At 44.6% G+C, this 20,811-nt stretch overlaps 1 protein-coding gene across 2 annotated transcripts in view; it reads right to left on the bottom strand.

Moving 5' to 3' along the window:
• Positions 1 to 3,537: 3,537 nt before the first annotated feature.
• Positions 3,538 to 20,811, bottom strand: part of map2k6 (mitogen-activated protein kinase kinase 6) — a 30,850-nt gene continuing 13,576 nt past the window's right edge. Inside the window, exons 3-12 of one of the 2 annotated variants that reach the window (XM_061027911.1) lie at positions 19,609 to 19,657; positions 18,246 to 18,359; positions 17,878 to 17,997; positions 16,621 to 16,737; positions 16,435 to 16,486; positions 14,129 to 14,256; positions 13,332 to 13,409; positions 9,939 to 10,078; positions 9,142 to 9,187; positions 3,538 to 8,747 (exon numbers count right to left, since the gene is read on the bottom strand). In XM_061027911.1, coding sequence (XP_060883894.1) covers positions 8,670 to 8,747; positions 9,142 to 9,187; positions 9,939 to 10,078; positions 13,332 to 13,409; positions 14,129 to 14,256; positions 16,435 to 16,486; positions 16,621 to 16,737; positions 17,878 to 17,997; positions 18,246 to 18,359; positions 19,609 to 19,657 — 922 coding nt within the window. In that variant the 3' untranslated portion in view covers positions 3,538 to 8,669. Of the gene's footprint in view, positions 8,748 to 9,141; positions 9,188 to 9,938; positions 10,079 to 12,734; positions 13,109 to 13,331; positions 13,410 to 14,128; positions 14,257 to 16,434; positions 16,487 to 16,620; positions 16,738 to 17,877; positions 17,998 to 18,245; positions 18,360 to 19,608; positions 19,658 to 20,811 lie in introns of those variants that run through there. The other variant, XM_061027912.1, reaches the window with a different exon arrangement.

A 20,811-nucleotide genomic window follows, 5' to 3' on the forward strand; every position in this document is an offset into this window, starting at 1 on the left:
GAACAGTGGGAGAACAGCCAGAGAGGCTCCATGAGAGAAAAACAACAACTACATTTTACCTACGGGGGGGCGGAAAAAAAAGCTTGAAGAGGAAGTCACAGCAGCAGGAAAGCGACACATCCCACAGTTAGAGTTTATTGAATTAACAGGTGTGGCTGCTGTTTGGTCACAGTGAGCTTCACTTTCTCAGTTTAAAGTCCTCTTCTGCACCGTCTGACCACACAAATCTGCTGAAACACTGAATATTTCTAACTGCAATAATGTCAGTTTGTCACAATATAATACCTAATAAGTGTCTGAACCAATTTTAGAATCAAACTGTGGAATATGCAACTTTTCAAGTGGTGCATATGAGCGATAGGTTAGCGAGAGCTTGCATAGAAACTGCAGGATTTCTAATATTTCTTTAAAGGCAGAGTCAGCTTTTCCCTAAAATATAAAATACAAACTTTTACTAAATGAATGCTGCTCCTTCTGGGCCTCCGTACATGTGTGCTGGTGACTGTGTCTGCAGAGTCATCTGACTGGATTTTACTGTTCTGCTTGGTTCTGGTTGACTCGGGACGTTTCTGGGCGGAGCTGGTGTGTTTCCTCCAGCCAATGACAGCGCAGCAGGTGAGTTTAGGAGTGGATACAGTTCAGGGATTGGACGCGACATGGACGTAGCACAAAGCAAAGAAGAGAAAATGTAATCACAGTGAGGCCAAATGCGGATAAAGCTCGTTCTAAAACGAGGGTGAACCTTGTGTTGGTCTGCTTCCTGTTGAAAACACTAGCGGTTAGCTTGTGCTAGCGTGCTCCTCTGGTGGTGGCGACGAGCCCAGGAGGAGGGGCCAAGTTTGAATGTTTTGAATACAAGCTGCTAAGAACATTTCTACATGGACTGACTCCATCTTATCCACCTGCTTTATCAGAAATGAAAAGTGTTCACTTGAAGAGATTTGTGTTTTTTAGCTTCTTTTTTTTGCACACAGTAAAAATCATTTTAGCAATCAGTTTATTTATTCTGTCCTGTGATGCATTAAAACTTAAAATGGCATGTTTCAAAGAGCAAGCATCTCTGAAAATGCAGCTGTCGTTTCAGTAGTTATTGTAGTCTTTTTAGCATCGTAGCATCGTTTGAAAACAGGCTGTACAAAATGCTAATTTTGTCTGTGGCAGGTCTCAGTCGTCCAGGTCTCGGTAAGTTGAAGAAAGGCTTCTTCAGTTCTAAACAATCTGGTGGTCGGGGACTAATTTTCCATTCAAGACTTGAACTTCTATCTCAGATTATTCCTGTTATGCTCATAAAACAGTCTGAAGATTGATGTTTGTTTTTTTAGAACCTGCGAGTCCAAGTGTTGTGTAACAGTGAGACGGTAAACACAGTCTGGGTGAAGGTGGTGCATCTCTGGAAGCGCTTGGCAGGTGGAAGAGGAAACTTGATGACGTCGGAGGGATCGAGAAGAAAACATATTGTTGGAGCATCAACAAGCAAACAAGTCGTAGTGTGGGTAAAAATATAACAAGAGCAGAATTCCAGTGACACCTGATAGTGACGGGTGTTTAAGACTGGCATCTTGCAGACCCTGACCCCGGGCCTCCAGAGCTGGCCTGATTCAGGACTGTGACGTAGACTGACCCGACAAACCTCCAGGCTTCATAAAGAATCAACATAAACGTGTCACATGTCAGGGGTTTTGATTCTGCTTTCGACGAATGCAGGATGGGGTTTTTCCAAACTGTCGGATGAACTTTGCTCTAAAAGTCTGAGAGTTGGTCGAGAAAGGAAGGAAGACTTTGTGCAGAATAGAGCCAAAAATATCCACCTTTAAAGTCTAAGACCTGACTTCAGGGGGGGAGGGATGTGCGTCAGGACAGGCCGTGTGTCTGAGCAGGTGGTGTGTGAGAAACAAGCAGGTAGTTTGCTTTGTAGCAGGGTTCCTCTCACCGTCGTCCAATCAGCGCTCAGCTCTCTGTTTACATTCTGGTGGGTTTGTTTTGTTTTTCCGAGCCCCTCTCTCTCTCTCATCTTTGCTTTTGTTTTCCTGCAGGAGATTCTGTGTTTTTATTTTCTGTTTTTTTCTGCACGCAATATCCTCGATACTGTACGCGTGCGGAAGTTCAAAGGGTCCAGTTCCCAGCCCTGCGGCACTCCGCTTTCAAAAAGCTGCTGCGCTACGTGACATTTCACCGGCCCTGCAAAGACAAGTTTATACCCAATCACAGCAGAGCAAGGTCAGTGAGGCAAACACAGAGGACAGATACTAACAGAAGGAAAAACAAAGATCACAGCCAATACGGAGACATTTTTTAAACTTATTGTAAACAAACTTTTGGATTCTAAGCATTTAAATTCAACATGTCGGGCAACCCTCATTTACAATGAAATCAAGTCAGTTACAGAAGAAATTAAAGAAACTACAAAGCAATGACACAAATCAGAGGGAAAGATTGATTTTCTACAATTCTACAATTCACTGAGCAGACTCTTATCCAAAGCGACGTACATCAGAGAGTAAGAACAACACAAGCAAGGATCTAGAAAAAAGGGAACAATGTGAGTAAGAGCAAACGATCAGCTTTGAGTCTGATTGGACACACAGGTGCTGACAGGAAGTGACCAGAGGCAAAGCACAACATTGAGGGCAGTTCTTGAGAGCTCTAATCAGTATAGAAACCATCTTATAAGTCGTCGTTATCAAACAAAAACCATCGTCATTACCATCATCATCATCAATAATATGGAGACCATCATCATTAAGTTAGTAGGTATTCATGAAAGAGCTGGGTCTTTAGCTTTTTCTTAAAGGTGCAGAGGGACTCTGCAGATCACATGGAGTTTGGAAGTTCATTCCACCACCGGGGGGCGACAGAGGAGAAGAGTCTAGTCAGAGACTTAGGACCCTGTTGTGAAGGTTGGATCAGACGCCTTTCATTGGCAGAGCGTAGTGGGGGGGGAGGGAGTGTAGACCTGGATCAGAGAGTTAAAGTAAGGAGGAGACGTTTGTGTCTGTTTTGTAAGCGAGCAGCAGAGTTTTAAATGTGATGCGAGCAGTAACTGGGAGCCAGTGTAAGGAGATGAACAGCGGAGTGACATGTGCTCCTTTAGGAAGGTTGAAGACCAGTCGTGCTGCTGCATTTTGTATCATCTGCAGAGGTTTGATAGTGCATGTAGGAAGACCTGCCAGTAGAGAGTTGCAATAATCGACGCGTGATATCACATGATATCACGCTTATGAGGACATTAAAACCATCAACATGCGGAAATTCAAAATGGTGTATTCCTAGCTAGCAAGTTTTTGTTCTAAAAACGTTCAGAAAATGTTTTTAGCGGGACGTTTTCTTTAAGTTCCAGGTTAATGTTCTCTAAAAAAATTCTATAAATGTTTGATGACAACCAATAATAATTTGGTTGATAGTTGCCTTGTTCACTGTGTGTCTATGCTACGCTACGGGACGGACATTAAAGTGTACGACCAACCCAAGAAAAGCCGTACCACCGACATCACAGAGAAACTTTATTTCTCCGATATGAAAGAGCAGACTGGGAACATGTTGTGTAAAAATACCTCTTTCTTTATTGAATTTCCATCGTTAACAATTGCACATAATCATACCGAGCAACCTCAAATATTCATAGAAATTCATTGAGCTCTAAATAAACAGTCATCAGTCTTTAGCAGAGGCTTTAGAGATGTGTACATAAAGGTGAGAACTTCACTTCCCATGGGGCAATGCACTTTTGACATTATAACAACCCCCCCCCCCCCCCCCCGATAAGAAGAACACAACACGGCATCGTCAGAGTCACATACAGCTGTGTGTTCCAGCGGTTTACCACAGAGACACCCAAAGCTCCACGCCGACCTCCAGAAAGCTCAGAGAGAGAGCGAGACGTTGTGCAGCAGGTGGATTACAAATGAAGCGTTCAAGAAAGCTCAGCACGGCTCACACACACAGACAGATCATCATGTGTGAGGGGGCTTTGGGACGGGAAGTTTCAAACACGGGGCGTTGAGATATTTTGTCTGACACAATTTGAGGATGAGGAGGAAGGTGAGCTGAATTTCCTCTGATTCAAGCTTACATTTCTATTTAACCCTTTAAAGAGAAAAGTGTTCCAGTAAAATCAGCTCCTGAAAAACTGGGATGTTGCTAACTCACCATCCAGGAACAAACGTGTTCAGACAGACTCAGAGAGGTTAAGAGGGGGGGAGTCGTGATGGGATGTGAGAATCATCGGAACCGTAAAGGTCAGTTTCCACTTGGACATCCTTCCCCCCCCCAGAGGTTTTACTCAGCAGGTGACCATGAGACGCAAATAGAGCGCGAGCGGGAAAACACCCAACATGCAAGCAGACGTGTATGAAGGCTCACAGAGAAAACACAGAGAGCGACATGTAACAGAAGATAGCACTGCTCACACACACACACACACACACACACACACACACACACACACACACACACACACACACACACACACACACACACACACACACACACACACACACACACACACACACACACACACACACACACACTCCTCATCACAGCCTTCTGAAATGTGAGAAGTGTCTGAAATGTTTGCAGAAGAGAAGAATGATAGAGCAACTTTGAGTTCTGGCAACCTTTTGCAAAATAAACTTAAAGCTCCTGTGAGGATTTTTTTCGGTTTGTGTCGTATTTGGCGCCCCCTTGTGGCTCGATTTTGACCTGTGAATGATAATATGCAGAACACGATGTGTGTTGGTTCTGCTCATTCTTTTACAGCATTAATCCCATCATCGCTTCTCTGTCTCTAACTGATGTTTGTGTAAGTTTGGGAAGTCTTTCTCTTTTGCATGTTTGTTTTATTTTAGTTTTATTACTTCCTCCTTTGTTTTCCTTGATCAGCAACTTCTTCTTCTTTTTTTTTTTTTTTTACAGAGCTTCTTTCTTCTTATGCACTTTAACTATGACCTCATTTAGAATGAAGGGGCTGCGTCCTTCAAAAGGTGACATTTTGATCATCGATGTGGCTGGTTGTCTGTCTCTATATGTCAGCCCTGTTTGATTGACAGGTGAACAGTCCAGGGTGTGACCCCGCCTCTTGTCCAGTGACAGCTGCGATCAGCTCCAGACACCTCGCGACCCCGAAGAGGAGACGCCGTATAGATAATGAATGGATGGATTTTCTGCTTTTTTTTGGTCATCAAGAGAGTGAATTAAGAGTCTTTGGGCTTTTTGGTTTGAGAACATTTAAAAATCAAAAGATAGCGACTCGTCTGTACCAGTCGGGTCCTGAGGAGGTCTGCACTCTGTGTCCCCCTTCCTTAAAAAAACCACTCGTCCTCAGAAGCCCGCCTCCACAAGAGCTCTCACTGTCCTCCTCATAATCACTTCATTAGAGAAAATGACGCCGATTATCTGAGTCAAGAGGGCTCAGCGGGGGGTCTTGACACAGAAAAGGAACAGCCTGACGGGTGAACAGGGAGGGGATCGGGACGGTCCTGTGACAGGCTGTTCTGCACATGAACCAACTGGTTTTTTTTTTTTTACTCTGCTGACGGAAAAATGTAAACTTCAAATTTGACTCATTTTCATTCTGCAATAAAACACTGAGGCTCATTAGAGTTTCCTCAGGAGTACGTTTCCATCTCAGAGTGAGTCATGACTGTGGACAGAGAGGTGTCTGACAGACCGCCTCACGCCCTCCGAGGAGAAGAGGAAGTGTCAAAATGAGACGTCCAGCCGTCATGTGGTGAATGTGGTAATGGTGGTTTCAGAGGAACAAACAGAAGGTTTAGAGCACAGCGACTTGAGAAAAAGAGGAAGCTTTGTTCGACTTCAGTCTGTAAATAAAACTTCTAGGAAGTTTCTGGAGTGATCTGGAGGACAGTCGGGGAGATCGGGGGGGTGAAGGGTTAAAAGGAAACTAGCTGCTGTAACAACACAGCCGACACTGATCGTTGTTTACAGCGTGTTGAAGCTGCTGTAGTACGTCAGCGGCTCAATCTGAAACCGTTTAGGGGCATCATAACAATCTTTTACTTTTTGTTTGGAGACGCTGGGACCTGAATCAGAGGGAGGACCGCGTCCGCTCCAGAGACCGCCAAAACGTCTGCAAACACGACTGGATGTCACAATAAAGCCCACGCAGAGGGTTCAATACTGCAGAGCAAACAGCGCCTCTGTGCAGACGATTTGAATAAACCGTTATGCAATCGAGTCGGGAACAATTAGCCCCTGATCAACCCGGGTGCAAAAACCGTCTGACTCACAAACACAGGGACTAAAGTCCGCTGAGGGGCCGAGTGCACCCTGATAAAAAAGTTCATAAAAGTCGACAGAAACAGCAGACGCCAATCCTCCTTCAAGGAACAACCAAATGACCTCAGCAGAACTTGAGTGCCAGAAACTCATTGAGAAACCGTCAGTGACAGCACTCCTCTTCCCGGCCGTGCACTCAGGACTGGCACAACATCGAGAGAGGTCAGCGGAGCTTCATGTGAGAGGACCGGACGCTTTGACACCACGGTGAGAGAAAGAGAGCAAAGAGTGAAGGATGAGGAGGAACATGTCAGCGGGGGAACACAAGGTGGTGAATCTGTGACGCCATGCGGAGCGGGACGAGGCGGGAAACAGATCCCTGCAGCGTCGTCATGACAACATCTTATTTTTCCTTAAATGTTTTCTACAGAGAGGCACATTGAGAGTTTACAGGTTTAGCATCGACGCGTTTGAGCCCAGAAAGACACAAAAACACAAAAACACACACACACACACACACACACACACACACACACACACACACACACACACACACACACACACACACACACACACACACACACACACACACACACACACACACACACACACACACACACACACACACACACACACACGAGACAAGAGTCAGGTGCATCGATGGTCAAGTGTTCAGAGGGGAAACAGCAGGTGTAATAAATAAAAATTAATCTGCAGGAAATATGTCGTGGGGGAGGGGGGGAGGGGGTGGGGGGGGCTCCATCCAAATAAAAATAAAAACTATAACTGATATAATATTTATCATAAAGTAATAATGTCCAGTTCTTTCCATGTTGAACGCGGAGAGGATTGTGATTGGCTCAGGACACAACAACAACACGAGCATCTTCTCCCACAACCGAGCACGACACCACTGTAATGTGTGTGTGTGTGTGTGTGTGTGTGTGTGTGTGTGTGTGTCTCGAGTAAGGCTGCACGATTGATCACATTTAGGTAGCATCTTCACCTCGTACCTCTCTGCAGACTCATGTGTTAGCATTAGCATTAGCATGCTGTCACACCTGCATTAGAGCTGGTGAAACACGGCTAAGCTAAATGTTGTTTTATTGGCCGGTTAGCTAGTTGTGGGTAATACTGGTGTCGTGCTGTGAGATTTGGAACCTGCAGAAACATGCATGTAATGTGTCTGTAAAATGTAAACATGCATGCTGGGTCAGAGATGAACCAGCATGTTCTCAGGGGGCAAATTATAATTCTGATGATAGCACAGACAGTCGATGTGTCCAGGTTTGTTCCAGGACGCACTTTGCACATATATAACGGCTGCATGTCGGTTGCAGGTCCCTGCAGACCCTCTGCAGACATGAAACACAAACGACAAAAAAGAACTTCTGCAAAGTCACACATGTAGCTGTGGACATACGAATCCTGCAGACGAGAAAGTGCTAAATGTTCTCTTTGAACCTCTTTAGCCGACGAAAAACAGACACGATCCAAATCAAAACAAATGAAGGGAATAAATGTAGCCAGCCGGCCTCTGACACAACTGATCTGCACAAATGTTCAAGCAGTTTTGGGACAAAAATCATACTGCAATTAAAACTCAACATAAAGTTAGCAGGGCCATCAGAATGACATAACAAAAAAATATATAGAACTGTCAAAGCTAGACTGCAGAGGAAACACTTAAAAAAAATGTGTTGCCCTTCAGAACGATGTGAGAAAATCATGATGTCCATTCTTCAAAATCGTGCAGCCTTACAGACACACACACACACACACACACACAAACACACACACACGCACACGCACACGCACACGCACACGCACACAAACACGCACGCACGCACGCACGCACGCACGCACGCACGCACGCACGCAGCCGGAGCCCAGAACGTGAAGCAGAACCTCTGCTGTAATCAAGAGAGAGCAGTTCAAGTGCAGTACCTATTAGTGACCACTAGGAGGGCCTTGAAGTGAGGCTCCTCACTGATATATTCTGTACATGCGATCAATGAATAAACCAATGCAACACTTGCTTTGAGTATACAAACATTTAGATTATACATAGATATTATATCTTTCATATTTCTATAGAATCTGCTCCTCTGAGAAACAAACACACCGTCAGTCTGACTGTCCAACACACACACACGGGTCACCTCGCTGACCAGTCACAACGTTTGAGAAGTAGGCGGTGCACACAGGTGGGACTAATGGAACCAAAGAGGGGAGCGTTTGCATACAGATGGGGGGAGGGGGGGGCGGGGCCTAACTCCTGCTCCGTCAGCTTCTCCTCCAGGCTCCGTCCATCAGAGGGGGGGGGGGGGGGAGCGAGTGGTGCCGTTGTTTGTTTGTTTACCTTTTTAATCTTATTTTTTGTTTGTTTTTTAAACCAGATGTGTGACCTTCTCCACCTGTGCAGATGTAGCAGCTCACTCCCCCAGGATGACTTTGACAAAACTAGCCACGTCGGTTTCTTTGGCCTCGTGCGAGGTGAAGAAGGGATGTTGCTGAAGGAGGAAAAAAAAAAGAGACTTCATTTAGTCCGAGTGCAACGACAAAACATCTGAGTGTGTTCTACCTGCTCTGTGTCAAAATGTGACTGAAGCAGTTTAAATATGAGAGAGAGAGAGAGCAGACACATCTGATTATAATCTTAGTGCGCCCTCTGGTGTCTGATCACCAGCATTACACGATGCAGGCACATGACGGTCATGCAGTTCTTCAGATTTTTCAGCACTCTTAATGTTCATTTCTTTTTTATAATCGAGAAAAAGAAACACAGAAAGAGGCTCCATCAGGTCCGAGGGGCCTCTCTCACCTCTCCCTGCATTGTTCAGTGTTTGTTTTGTGTTTTCAAAATGTGCAAAACGTAAATTAAAAAAGGAAGAGGAAAACGCTCACCATGAGTTCTGTGTAATTCGGCCGCTCTTTGGAAACTTTCTTTAAGCTGCAAAAAGAAGCAAAAACAACGACATCAGTCCACGATAAATGACAAACAAAAGAACACTAAAGTAAGAAATCAGAACTCCTGGATCCGTCCTGTACTGTATTTTGCATGAGACCTTTAAAGGGAACCTTCTGAAAGACCGGGACCAGAATCCCTGCACAGGAAGAACTCTGACGGCCTGACCGACTGCTCTTAAGACGTCTCAGGCTCACAATGAAGAGCGACCTTCTTTCACTCTTTAAGGAAACTTCAGCTAAAACATGTCAGCAGCTACGTCTTTGATAAATCAGAGTTTGAGCAGACAAACATTAAGAGCTTCTAAAATGTTATCATCATCTGCTTCTTCTTCCTGCCGAACGTCACCGTGAACTGATTATCTGTGACTCTGAGAAAAGTCCAGGAAGAGTTCTGAAAAGAGCTCATGAGACTGAACATGTTGAGGTCCAACAAACACACAGATTGAAGGTTTCACTTTGGATTCAGCTCAGTGTTCTGACTGTGACCACACGACAACAACAACAACAACAACAACAGAAGAAGTCATTCTAAACTCAGAGTCATCAGAAGGAACATTAACGTTAAGCCCACTCAGCTGGAATCAAAGCACTTTTAGTCAGAGTTATTGAGGCTTTGTTGAACAGAACTGAGTCTCTGCTGCCGGAGGAGATCAGAAAAAGAAAATAAAAAACATGGAATGAGTTTTTTTCTTCTTCTTCTGAGAGGTGATTATGGCAGAAAGAGAAAGATGTACCACAGAGAGCTGAAGTCCACAAACTCGGGGGAGAACTGGTCTGCAGGAAGTTGGGGTGAAGGTTCTTCCACCACCTGCTTCAGCTGCTGGAACGGCGTGCCCCACGAGTCATACGGGAAGCGCAGGATCGCCAGCTCGATCTGAGAGAAAACAGGACAAAAAACACTGAGGACAAGGAGCCAATGAGAAGCTGCGTTTCCTGCTGTCAGGAGTAATCTTAAGTAGTAAGCATGAGGCATGAGGATCAAATCCAAATCAGCAACACCCCCGGTACACTTCAAACCTACGGAAGTGATTAGTGATCAGAATGCAAATGATAAAGCTAATTTGAAAATTCAAATGCAGTAACAGAAATGCTTTTTAACTTTCAGAATATGAGTGTATTATTTGACTCAAAAATAAAATGATGATTAATTTATCTAATTTGAATTTTAGTTTTCAACTTTAAAACTGCACATTCTTTGACTAAATTAAAATGAGGAAGAAAATGACATTTGCTTTATCATTTTCAAAAAATGCCCCGCTAAATCTGTATCATAATTCAAATGAAAAAGCTAATTTTAAAATGAAAATACAGGAACAGAAACATGTTTTAATTTTCAGATTATAGGTGCATCATTTGACCTATATTTAAAATGAATATTCAGTCATCCAGTTTGCATTATACTTTTACTCTCTATGTATGCATATTGTATGACATCATTCAAATTAAAACTAAAAGGTCTTTGGCTTTTCCTTTTCAAACTTGCCGTGCTAAAAAGTGATCATAATTCAAACCAACTCGAAAACGAAATGGCAAAGTGGACGGCGCAGGAAAGTGACGTCAGCTCACAGGCAGGTGAACGTAATGTTTACAGTCTATGAGGCGAGCGGGCAGAACGCGCAGCACGATGGGTGGCGGGGTGAATCTTTAACACTAGGGCAGACTTTAGTTCACATTGTGATACAGGTGGCGATCGGAGTGTTTTTTTCAGCTCACACTGAACTTTCAGCGAGACGACGCAGCAGCTTTATAACCCGAGCTGCCAAGTCTCACGCGTGACACCATGCCCACTATCTCTGACCGTGAGAGTCACTCAGCATCTGCACGCCGTGAAGTTCACACAGACGTGTCCTAAGACCGGTTTATTGATAGATTATAGATCACTCTCTTCTCTGCTTAACTTAGTTACATTAAAAAAGATTATCGATTGAATTTTCTGTTTGTAATAATCTCTCCAGCTCTGTGCACAAAGTGTCTCTCATCCTCTGTGCGTAATGACACACACTCTCCCTCTCGACCGACTGTATGAGCTCTCTCTCCCTTTCAGAGGTTGTTTTGTAGTTATTAAAAGAATAATCAACTACAACGCCAAAACTGAATCAAAATCAGGGCAACAACTAGTTTGGAGCTTGTACCAGCGTTAAAGATTCACCCCGCCACCCATCGTACTGCGCGTTCTGCCCGCTCGCCTCATAGACTGTAAATATTACGTTCACCTGCCTGGGAGCTGGAGTCTGACGTCACTTTCCTGCGTCGTCCACTTTGCAAATTCGTTTTCGAGTTGGTTTGAATTATTATCACTTTTTAGCACGGCAAGTTTGAAAACTAAAAGCCAAAGACCTTTTAGTTTTCATTTGAATGATGTCATACAATATGCATACATAGAGAGTAAAAGTATAATGCAAACTGGATGACTGAATATTCATTTTAAATATAGGTCAAATAATGCTCCTATAATCTGAAAATTAAAACGTGTTTCTGTTACTGTAGTTTCATTTTAAAATTAGCTTTTTCATTTGAATTATGATACAGATTTAGCGGGGCATTTTTTGAAAATGATGAAGCAAATGTCATTTTCTTCCTCATTTTAATTTAGTCAAAGAATGTGCAGTTTTAAAGTTGAAAACTAAAATTCAAATTAGATAAATTAATCATCATTTTATTTTTGAGTCAAATAATACACCCATATTCTGAAAGTTAAAAAGCATTTCTGTTAATGCATTTGAATTTTCAAATTAGCTTTATCATTTGCATTCTGATCACTAATCACTTCCATACAAACCCTCCAACACTCTGAGGCAGAAGTTCAGGACAGGATTCTGTCCACTGACATCTGTAGGTCAAAGGTTAAATCCTGCACACAGCAGACTGTACTTAGACACCTGTGTAACACGTTAACGGATTAGTTGAGGCGGCACAAGCCTTCCAAAGTGAGCACTGGCTTCAGAGTGAGCAGCTTTTTCTTCAAAAGTAATGGTGTGTTTCCTCCAGCCAATGACAGCGCAGCAGGAGAGTTTAGGAGTGGATACAGTTCAGTGATTGGACGAGATTCAAGCCGGTGAATATGACGGACGTGGACGTAGCATCAAAGAAGAGAAAATATAATGAGAGTGAGGAGAAACACCAAGTGGATAAAGCTCGTTCTGAAACGAGGGTGAACCTTGTGTTGTCTTTTACCCGTGGACGTGGAGTTGGTCTACTTCCTGTTGGACAGGAAGGTGACAAACACCGGCGGTTAGCTCATGCTAGCATGCGGCAGCTTGCAGTGTAGCTACAAGCAGTAAACGTACACACTACGTCCTGCAGGGGGCGGAGCTTCTGAGCCCAGGATGAGAGGTGTTGTGTTTACAAGCCGTAATGAAAAATATCTTTCAGTCTGTGAATGTTGTTTGGATGAAATCAGCTGTTAAAGATGTCGTCTCGCACTGAATCTTCATCCAACATTTACGCTACATGAAGAGAAAGTTAAGGAGATTTTTGCAGCCTTTCTTTTTTGCAAATCAGCCCAACTCACTGACTCAAACCCAAATCTCATGGAGTCCTTCACTGTTCCTTCAGTGTTCATAGCGGAGGCTCTTCAGCACAGATCTCGAGGAGCAGCAGATGCTCCTTAAATCAGCCCAAAGTGTTTCAGTGACGACTCTCTCTGTCTCCTCCACGTTTACACATATCTTTGCGTTCAGACAAAACTGAACTCCTCCGCTCACCTTTTCTCGTTTCAATCCTCCTCTCTCTCTCTCTCTCTCGGCGTCACATTTAAGCAGCGTAATTAGCATTTCAAATCGGACGTGCGCTGGGACACTTTGCTTTCTCGTCTCTTAAAAGCCGGAGCCAGAAGGACGAGGCCGGGTTCAGAATTAATTGCCATAAACTGCCGAAATCCTTGAAGCCAAAATATTCTCCGGGTCTGTGTGCAAAACGAGAGAGAGTGATGAATATTTAACAACTCATAATAAACCGTCTAGACGCTGCTTCGTCTGGACTCATGCCTCATAGAGCGCCACACTTCATTTCCCCCTCATGATTCATTTCCGCCTTCAGATGCAGTCGATTCTATTTTTCAGTCAATAAAGACGTTAAAAAAACAGAGAAGAATAAATTGAGGAAGTGAAATTAGTTCTTTTTTTTACCATTGTGATTCCTAAACTCCAGATGTCCGATTTGACGTTGTAGCCTTTCTGGTTGGTCTCGGGGTTGATCCTCTCCGGCTGCGGGGGGGGGGGGGGGGGGCAGAAGGTCACAGAGGTGTCAGCGGTAGTCAAGGACGACCAAGCACACTTCCTGTCATCCTAAACTTCCTGTACAGAAACGGACCGCTGCGTTTCCTACGTGCTAAGACCTCTGTCGGCCAATCAGCAGCCGAGCAGACACAGTTAAGCCGTTTTTCAAATCTGCACTCCTGAAAACATCTAGATCAGCCTTTCCCAAACTTAAGACCTCGAGGCCCGCTTTGAAATACAAAATGACTCCGGGGCCCGTTATAAAAAAAATGTATGACTACATCTATAACTTTCAGTACGGGTAAAATTATTGATGATGTTATGGCAAGAGAGACACAAAAGTTTACTAAACATTATGTCCATGAATAGTCATGACACGTCTTACGAATCACTTAAAGGGTGAATCATCATTATTGAGATATTTATTTTATTTTTAAAATTGTTGGAGGGTTTTTCGCGGCCCACCTGCAGTACCCACATGGCCCACCAGGGGGCCACGGCCCACACTTTGGGAAACACTGATCTCGATCATCTCAGGAGGACCGCTTCCCTCGATAATGACCGTTAGCTCTGTGTGCTAAATATTAGCTTTTGTTCAAGAACACATCACAGTTTGGACGTTTGATTACTTTTTTGTTTTCAGTTTCAGGACTTTAAAAAAAAAAAACGTTTTGGGTCCGTCGGTTGTAAAACACTTCTTCGCTTACCGCCATGTAAGGTTTGCAGCCAGCGTCCATCGTTTTAGCCACGGAGTCGACCAGGTAGCCGCTGATGCCGAAGTCGCACATCTTCACCTGACCCTGAGTGTTGATCAGCACGTTGGAGGGCTTCACGTCTGCAAAGAGTCAGACGAGTTGAAGTTCCTGAAGAAACATGTTTCTTTTTCTTTTTCTCACACATATCTGTCATTGCGACATTTTTAAAGCAACAATATTTAGGAATTCGGCGTTGGCGCCCACCGATGGTCCGTGAGTCTAACCGCACCATCATAAGACGCTCGAAGTTACCCCTCCCCCGACGACGCTGTGAGAAGCTAAACAACCATATCGACTGAAAAGGTTCAGTAAAATTACCAGCTGTGACTCTGCTAGCATCTTCAGCCCGTTGTCTGTTAGCATGTAGAGTACGTGTTTGTGTACTCAGCTGTTACCATGACGACTGTAGCCGTGGCTAAGTGGCTACATTGGAGAGGGTCATTTATCACATGCTAGCTTGAGTTACATTTTTCAGGTTCCAAACTTATAAAAGCTAACTTGAAGATGGATGAGGTAACAGACGACTTTTTGTTTATATTTATTGATTTGTTTGTTTCAAACCTGAGACAGAACTCGGGTTAGACGACTTCCTGCAGCCGCTAAAGCTGCTAAACATGAGACAACGATGACACCGCTAACCGTACAGGCTAACGCTACGTCTCAGTCTGTTCTGAGTAATATCTATAGGGATGCACACTCTGCTTCTCGCTCGCTCACTCTCTCTATTTTTCTCATCTCCTCTTGTCCGTCCTCTTCCTGTTAGCCTCAGCCGTCGTATCAAACGGTACAGAGACGAGCTAACTGGCTGCTGTGTGAAGTAGCGCCGTAAAGACGTACGCACTCCTCATGAGGCGACCCCGGGCGTCTGCTAAAGTTACATCGTGCAGTAATCAGGTGATTGGGCCGCTCTGTGGACACGAGCACAGCGGTCACAAAGGTTTTCACACAGGAAGAAGAGTTAACCCTTCGATGACCACAGCAGTGAGATCACAACTTGAAGTGTGAATAAGTGAAACCAAACCACCGCTGCACGCTACAACAACATCAACAACAACAACAACAACAACAACAACAAGCGGTTGTAAAGGTACGCTGCTTGGAAAGGAAGCTAAGCTGAAGTCATTTGAAAGTGTCACAACAAACGCCGACATGTTGAGGTTTTTATTTTGGTTGTGAGATTGTTATTTTTTTGCGGGTAGCCATCTTTAGACGATTAGAAGAAAAAGTGATCGGTGCAAAAAAACAGAGCCTACAAACTCTTCTTCAGAATCAGGAAGTGGATGTCTCGATACTCGTTTTAAAACCTCAGAAACGTCTTCGTTTAGCTCATCAACAAAGTGAAGGTGCAGACGTGTGTTTCTATCCGACACAGAGCAGGACAAAAGACGTGAAGACAGAGAGAGAGAGAGAGAGAGAGAGAGAGAGCGAGAGAGTGAGAGAGAGGAGTAAGGAAACAGAGAGAGAGAGAGAGAGTGAGAGAGTGAGAGAGTGAGAGAGAGAGAGAGAGGAGTAAGAAAACAGAGAGAGAGGGAGAGAGAGAGAGAGAGAGAGAGAGAGAGTGAGAGAGTGAGAGAGAGAGAGAGGAGTAAGGAAACAGAGAGAGTGAGAGAGAGAGAGAGAGTGAGAGAGGAGTAAGGAAACAGAGAGAGAGAGTGAGAGAGAGAGAAGTAAGGAAACAGAGAGAGAGAGAGAGAGAGAGTGAGAGAGTGAGAGAGAGAGAGGAGTAAGGAAACAGAGAGAGAGTGAGAGAGAGAGAGAGTGAGAGAGAGAGAGAGGAGTAAGGAAACAGAGAGAGGGAGAGAGAGTGAGAGAGAGAGAGAGGAGTAAGGAAACAGAGAGAGAGTGTGAGAGAGAGAGAGAGTGAGAGAGAGAGAGAGGAGTAAGGAAACAGAGAGAGAGAGTGAGAGAGAGAGAAGTAAGGAAACAGAGAGAGAGAGAGAGAGAGAGTGAGAGAGTGAGAGAGAGAGAGGAGTAAGGAAACAGAGAGAGAGTGAGAGAGAGAGAGAGTGAGAGAGAGAGAGAGGAGTAAGGAAACAGAGAGAGGGAGAGAGAGTGAGAGAGAGAGAGAGGAGTAAGGAAACAGAGAGAGAGTGAGAGAGAGAGAGAGAGAGAGAGTGAGAGAGAGAGAGACAGAGAGACAGAGAGAGAGAGAGAGAGGAGTAAGGAAACAGAGAGAGGACGCAGCTGAGTGCATCACAGCAGTGGATATCTACACAGTCTCTCTCAGAGCGTTAATGGGCTTCCTCTCAGGCTCTTACCTCTGTGTATGACTTGCAGATTGCTGTGCAGATGCTCCAAAGCTTTTACTATCTGTAATAAAACAAAAGCCCATTAATAAGCACACGAGAGTCACATAACCAGTTACCTGTCATGAAGCTCACATTCACAGGCAGGATGTCACTTTAATACTTCACATTGTGCTGCATCTGAGAGTCTGAACCCACCGAGACGGCGATCTTTCCCAGGATGTCCTCGGGGATGGTCATGCCCTTCTCGATCACCTGCTTGTAGAACTTGTCGAGGGAGGTGTCCATCAGCTCCATGCAGATCCAGACGTCGCCCTGGCAACAGACACACAACAGTCACATTTTGGGACACTGATAAAAAAAAAACATCACAAAAAAAAAAAAAAAAAGCAGCAGGACGCACTCCAGACAAAACGGTGTTTCGGTCACAGCGAGGAAATCCTGAACATCCGCACGGTGCTGCAGGAAGCTCTCTGCATCGCTAAAAACTTCAGAGCAGACGTGTTTCTCATGATTATCCGTCCCTCAAAGTGCAAACAAACTGCGGTATTTTTGGTTTGACTGCAATTCAACGTGGATGCAGATTTGGTCCAAACAACACCTGTTACATTCCCAGATATCAGAGATAAATCAACGTCAGCTAATGACAGAGACATGAACACCTGAACCGACATTAAATATGTGGTGGAGGAAATCCAGATACTTTCAAAATAAAAGTACTTCACCATTCAAAAAGCACTCTTATATCTACTCTGACCTCTCTGTTGGCGGTCTTTCACAAGACATGAAAATCACAGACTGTAAATATGAATGTTTGAAGCCTGAGTGACGTCACCCGTCTGTTCCTGCAGGGGGCGCTGGAGTCCCATCGATGGCGGTCTCCATGCTGGAAATGCTGTCTCAGTCTAACTTTCAGTCAACCTAACGACAGGCTGAGAGCTGGAGCTGAGGCGGGTTTTAAACCTCCTGACAAACCGTTACACCGCGCCCACCTGTCAATCAGGTCAGCTACACGCCTTATTGTGAATAACTCTTATCCTTCATCAAATCAAAACTGATGAGTCATCAAAACATTCACCCCCCGTACAGTGTGTGTCCATCCAGACATGAGCTAATCACACCTATTTGGTTTTTTGAACCAGGCTGTAAACATGTTAATCTCTGCTGTAAAAACAGGCTTTTTAGAATGGGTGTGTATGTGACTTCCTGTGCTTCTGCAGCCAGCCTCTAGTGGACACTCCAGGAACTGCAGGACTTTGCACATTACGCATCGGCTTCATTTTTTAGCACTGGGGGTTGCCGCTTGGTTTAAATGCATAAACACTTTGCCTGCATGTTCAGATCCTCCTGATAGTTAATGAAACAGTGAAATATTTCCTGATTGTCTCTCGTCCCTTCATACGTTACACCGACTATATGACTGTTTCATGTTCAGGGTCGTGTTTGAGATGTTACCTCTCTGAAGAGAGCGCCGTAGAAGGTGACCGTGTAGAAACAGTCCACCGTCCTCATGGAGATGTCCAGGTCCATCAGCAGCCTCTTCTGCTCCTGAGTGTTCACCGTGGCCCGAATGAGCTGAGAGGACGACGACAGGAAACATCAGGAAAACATTCATTTAAGAAAATAGGTTTGTATTTATGAGGAAGCAAGAAAGTAAAAAATCAATAAGTTAAGGAGACGGGCTGGGATTAAATATGTGTCCTTAGATCTGTAAACTAAATCTGGACCGCTTTGTACCGGCTGACATGCTTCATATTTTGTGTTATATTATTATTTTCCCGTCAGTCGTTAAAGTCCAGAGAGTGGTGGAAAAGCAGACTCACCTTCACAGCCATGATCAGGCCGCTGGGCATGTGTCTCATCTTGTCCACCACGCCGTACGCTCCTCTGCCCAGCTCGCAGATCTTCTCCAGGTCGTCTGCCTTCACCTCCAAATTCTGCTCCGGACACAAGAGAGAGAGAGAGAGAGAGAGAGGAGGAGAGGAGGAGAGGAGGAGAGGAGGAGAGGACGAGAGGACGAGAGGATTAGAAGATGAGAGGAGGAGAGGAGGAGAGGAGGAGAGGACGAGAGGAGGACAGGAGGAGAGGATGAGAGGAGGAGAGGAGGAGAGGAGGAGAGGAGGAGAGGATGAGAGGAGGAGAGGAGGAGAGGATGAGAGGAGGAGAGGAGGAGAGGAGAGGAGGAAAGGACGAGAGGAGGAGAGGACGAGAGGACGAGAGGATTAGAAGATGAGAGGAGGAGAGGAGGAGAGGACGAGGAGAGGAGGAGAGGAGGAGAGGACGAGGAGAGGAGGAGAGGAGGAGAGGACGAGGAGAGGAGGAGAGGAGGAGAGGACGTGAGGACGTGAGGACGAGAGGACGAGAGGAGGAGAGGAGGAGAGGAAGAGAGGAGGAGAGGACGAGAGGAAGAGAGGAGGAGAGGAAGAGAGGAGGAGAGGACGAGAGGAAGAGAGGAGGAGAGGACGAGAGGAAGAGAGGAGGAGAGGACGAGAGGACGAGAGGACGAGAGGATGAGAGGAGGAGAGGAGAGGAGGAAAGGACGAGAGGAGGAGAGGAGGAGAGGAGGAGAGGAAGGAATTGAAGTTATTTATTCTTTTAAAAAGAGGAGTTTTTCTTCTAATCACAAAAATAGCTGATCAGTGACGGTCTTGATTTAAAATCCGGAGCCCGCCCAGACCGAGACCGAAACAAGACCGAGTAAAAATGCTTTTGATTCCGAGACATGACCTCGACCTTCAAGAAGGGGTCTCGAGACCAAGACTGATTTGGAGTACTACAACAGTAGGGTCGTCTCCTTCAAAGAGGGTAAACATCAGTTCTCATGTCGCGCTGTTTAAAAAAGATCCTTCTCTCTTACGATTGGCCGACGGCAGCAGAGAAACGATCACCTCTGCCAACATTCCACTTATTTGATGAGTTAAAAATACTTTTTTTTTTTTACTGCCTGACGATAAAAAGACATTCCAGCCTGCCCACAATCACAAGTGTTCAGACGAGCCGGGATGATCAGCGGGCTGATCTTTAGAGCCGAGGACTTTATTAAGACAAAACCTGTGAGCGAGCGAGGAGAACTAACTGAACTGAAAACACACAAACAGAGACGAGTTACATAAGAGTCAGAGGTAGGAGGAAAAAATCATCTTTGAGTCGGATTAGGAAAGAGATTAAAGAGAATCAAACATGTACCTTCTCTCCGATGGTTACACAAGCTTTGGAATCCAAATCTCTGGGGGGTCTGAAACACACACACACACACACACACACACACACACACACACACACACACACACACACACACACACACACACACACACACACAGAAATTTTAAATATATATTAACTGGAACAATTTGACTTCTTCCGGGGGAAACCAACAGTCAACATGTTGGAAGAATCTCAGAGGACAAACTGCAAGACGACCAATTATTAAATTTTTCACATTTTTGATTTCGACCTTCCAAAAGTAGTGAGATAGAATAAAATAAAGGATAACTTGGGTAAATAAAGAAATCAAAACTTTAAGAATGTGCAATTTTTTGATCCAGTAGATGTCGCCCTTGAGCACCAGCATGAAACCAAAACAAACTGCTGTTAGGCCACGCCTCCTCCATCCTGAAGCCTCCAACCCCTCTCCTGTCGTGTACACAGGGAGGAGTTTAGCCCAAGCGGCGGATAAAATTATCCTTTGCTTGAGCTGCAATCACCTGTGACCTGCATTGTTGTGTTAGCATGCTAATGCTAGCGCTCTTTAGTTAGCTCGTAGCTTCACATTTCATGTAAACTGACACAGAATGAGCGTGATCTAAAAACTCTTACTAACATCCGGCTCTGACAACAACACAGCCAGCGGGACTCGAGCTTCTCCCTCATTGTAGACAGTCATGACTCAGAGACACATTTACACAGGACAGACTTTATGATTTATTAACGCCGCACATTCTTTCTTTAATGAAGAGAAATCATTTTAATGATTAAGGAAATTATTAAATTGTTTAGTAAAAATAAATAAATCTCTACTTTTGATGCGATGAAAGACGTGAATATTAAAAATAAGAAGCACAATAAGCCGAGTCAAAGCCCGACTCTGACATTTCACAGGAAGTTGGCGTGAAACCAAAACGCCTCGCTGCTGCAACTTTGTCAATGGAGATGAGTCACTTTGAGACACACTGCACACTTTCAGATTGAGGCTGAAGCTTCGTCTCAGACGCTTGTAGGACATGAATGAGTACAACGTACAAATCACTCCACGGAAAGACTCGGTGTGATGACACAAATGCCACAGATGTCTGGACTATACAAAACAAAAGGCTGAAACACAAAATATAAGAAACCTGAATAAGATAACTAACAATGACTCAGCATTATTTGACTTCCTTCTCCTGTTGT

Source organism: Labrus mixtus, chromosome 21, assembly GCF_963584025.1.
Source record: "Labrus mixtus chromosome 21, fLabMix1.1, whole genome shotgun sequence".
NCBI lineage: Eukaryota > Metazoa > Chordata > Actinopteri > Labriformes > Labridae > Labrus > Labrus mixtus.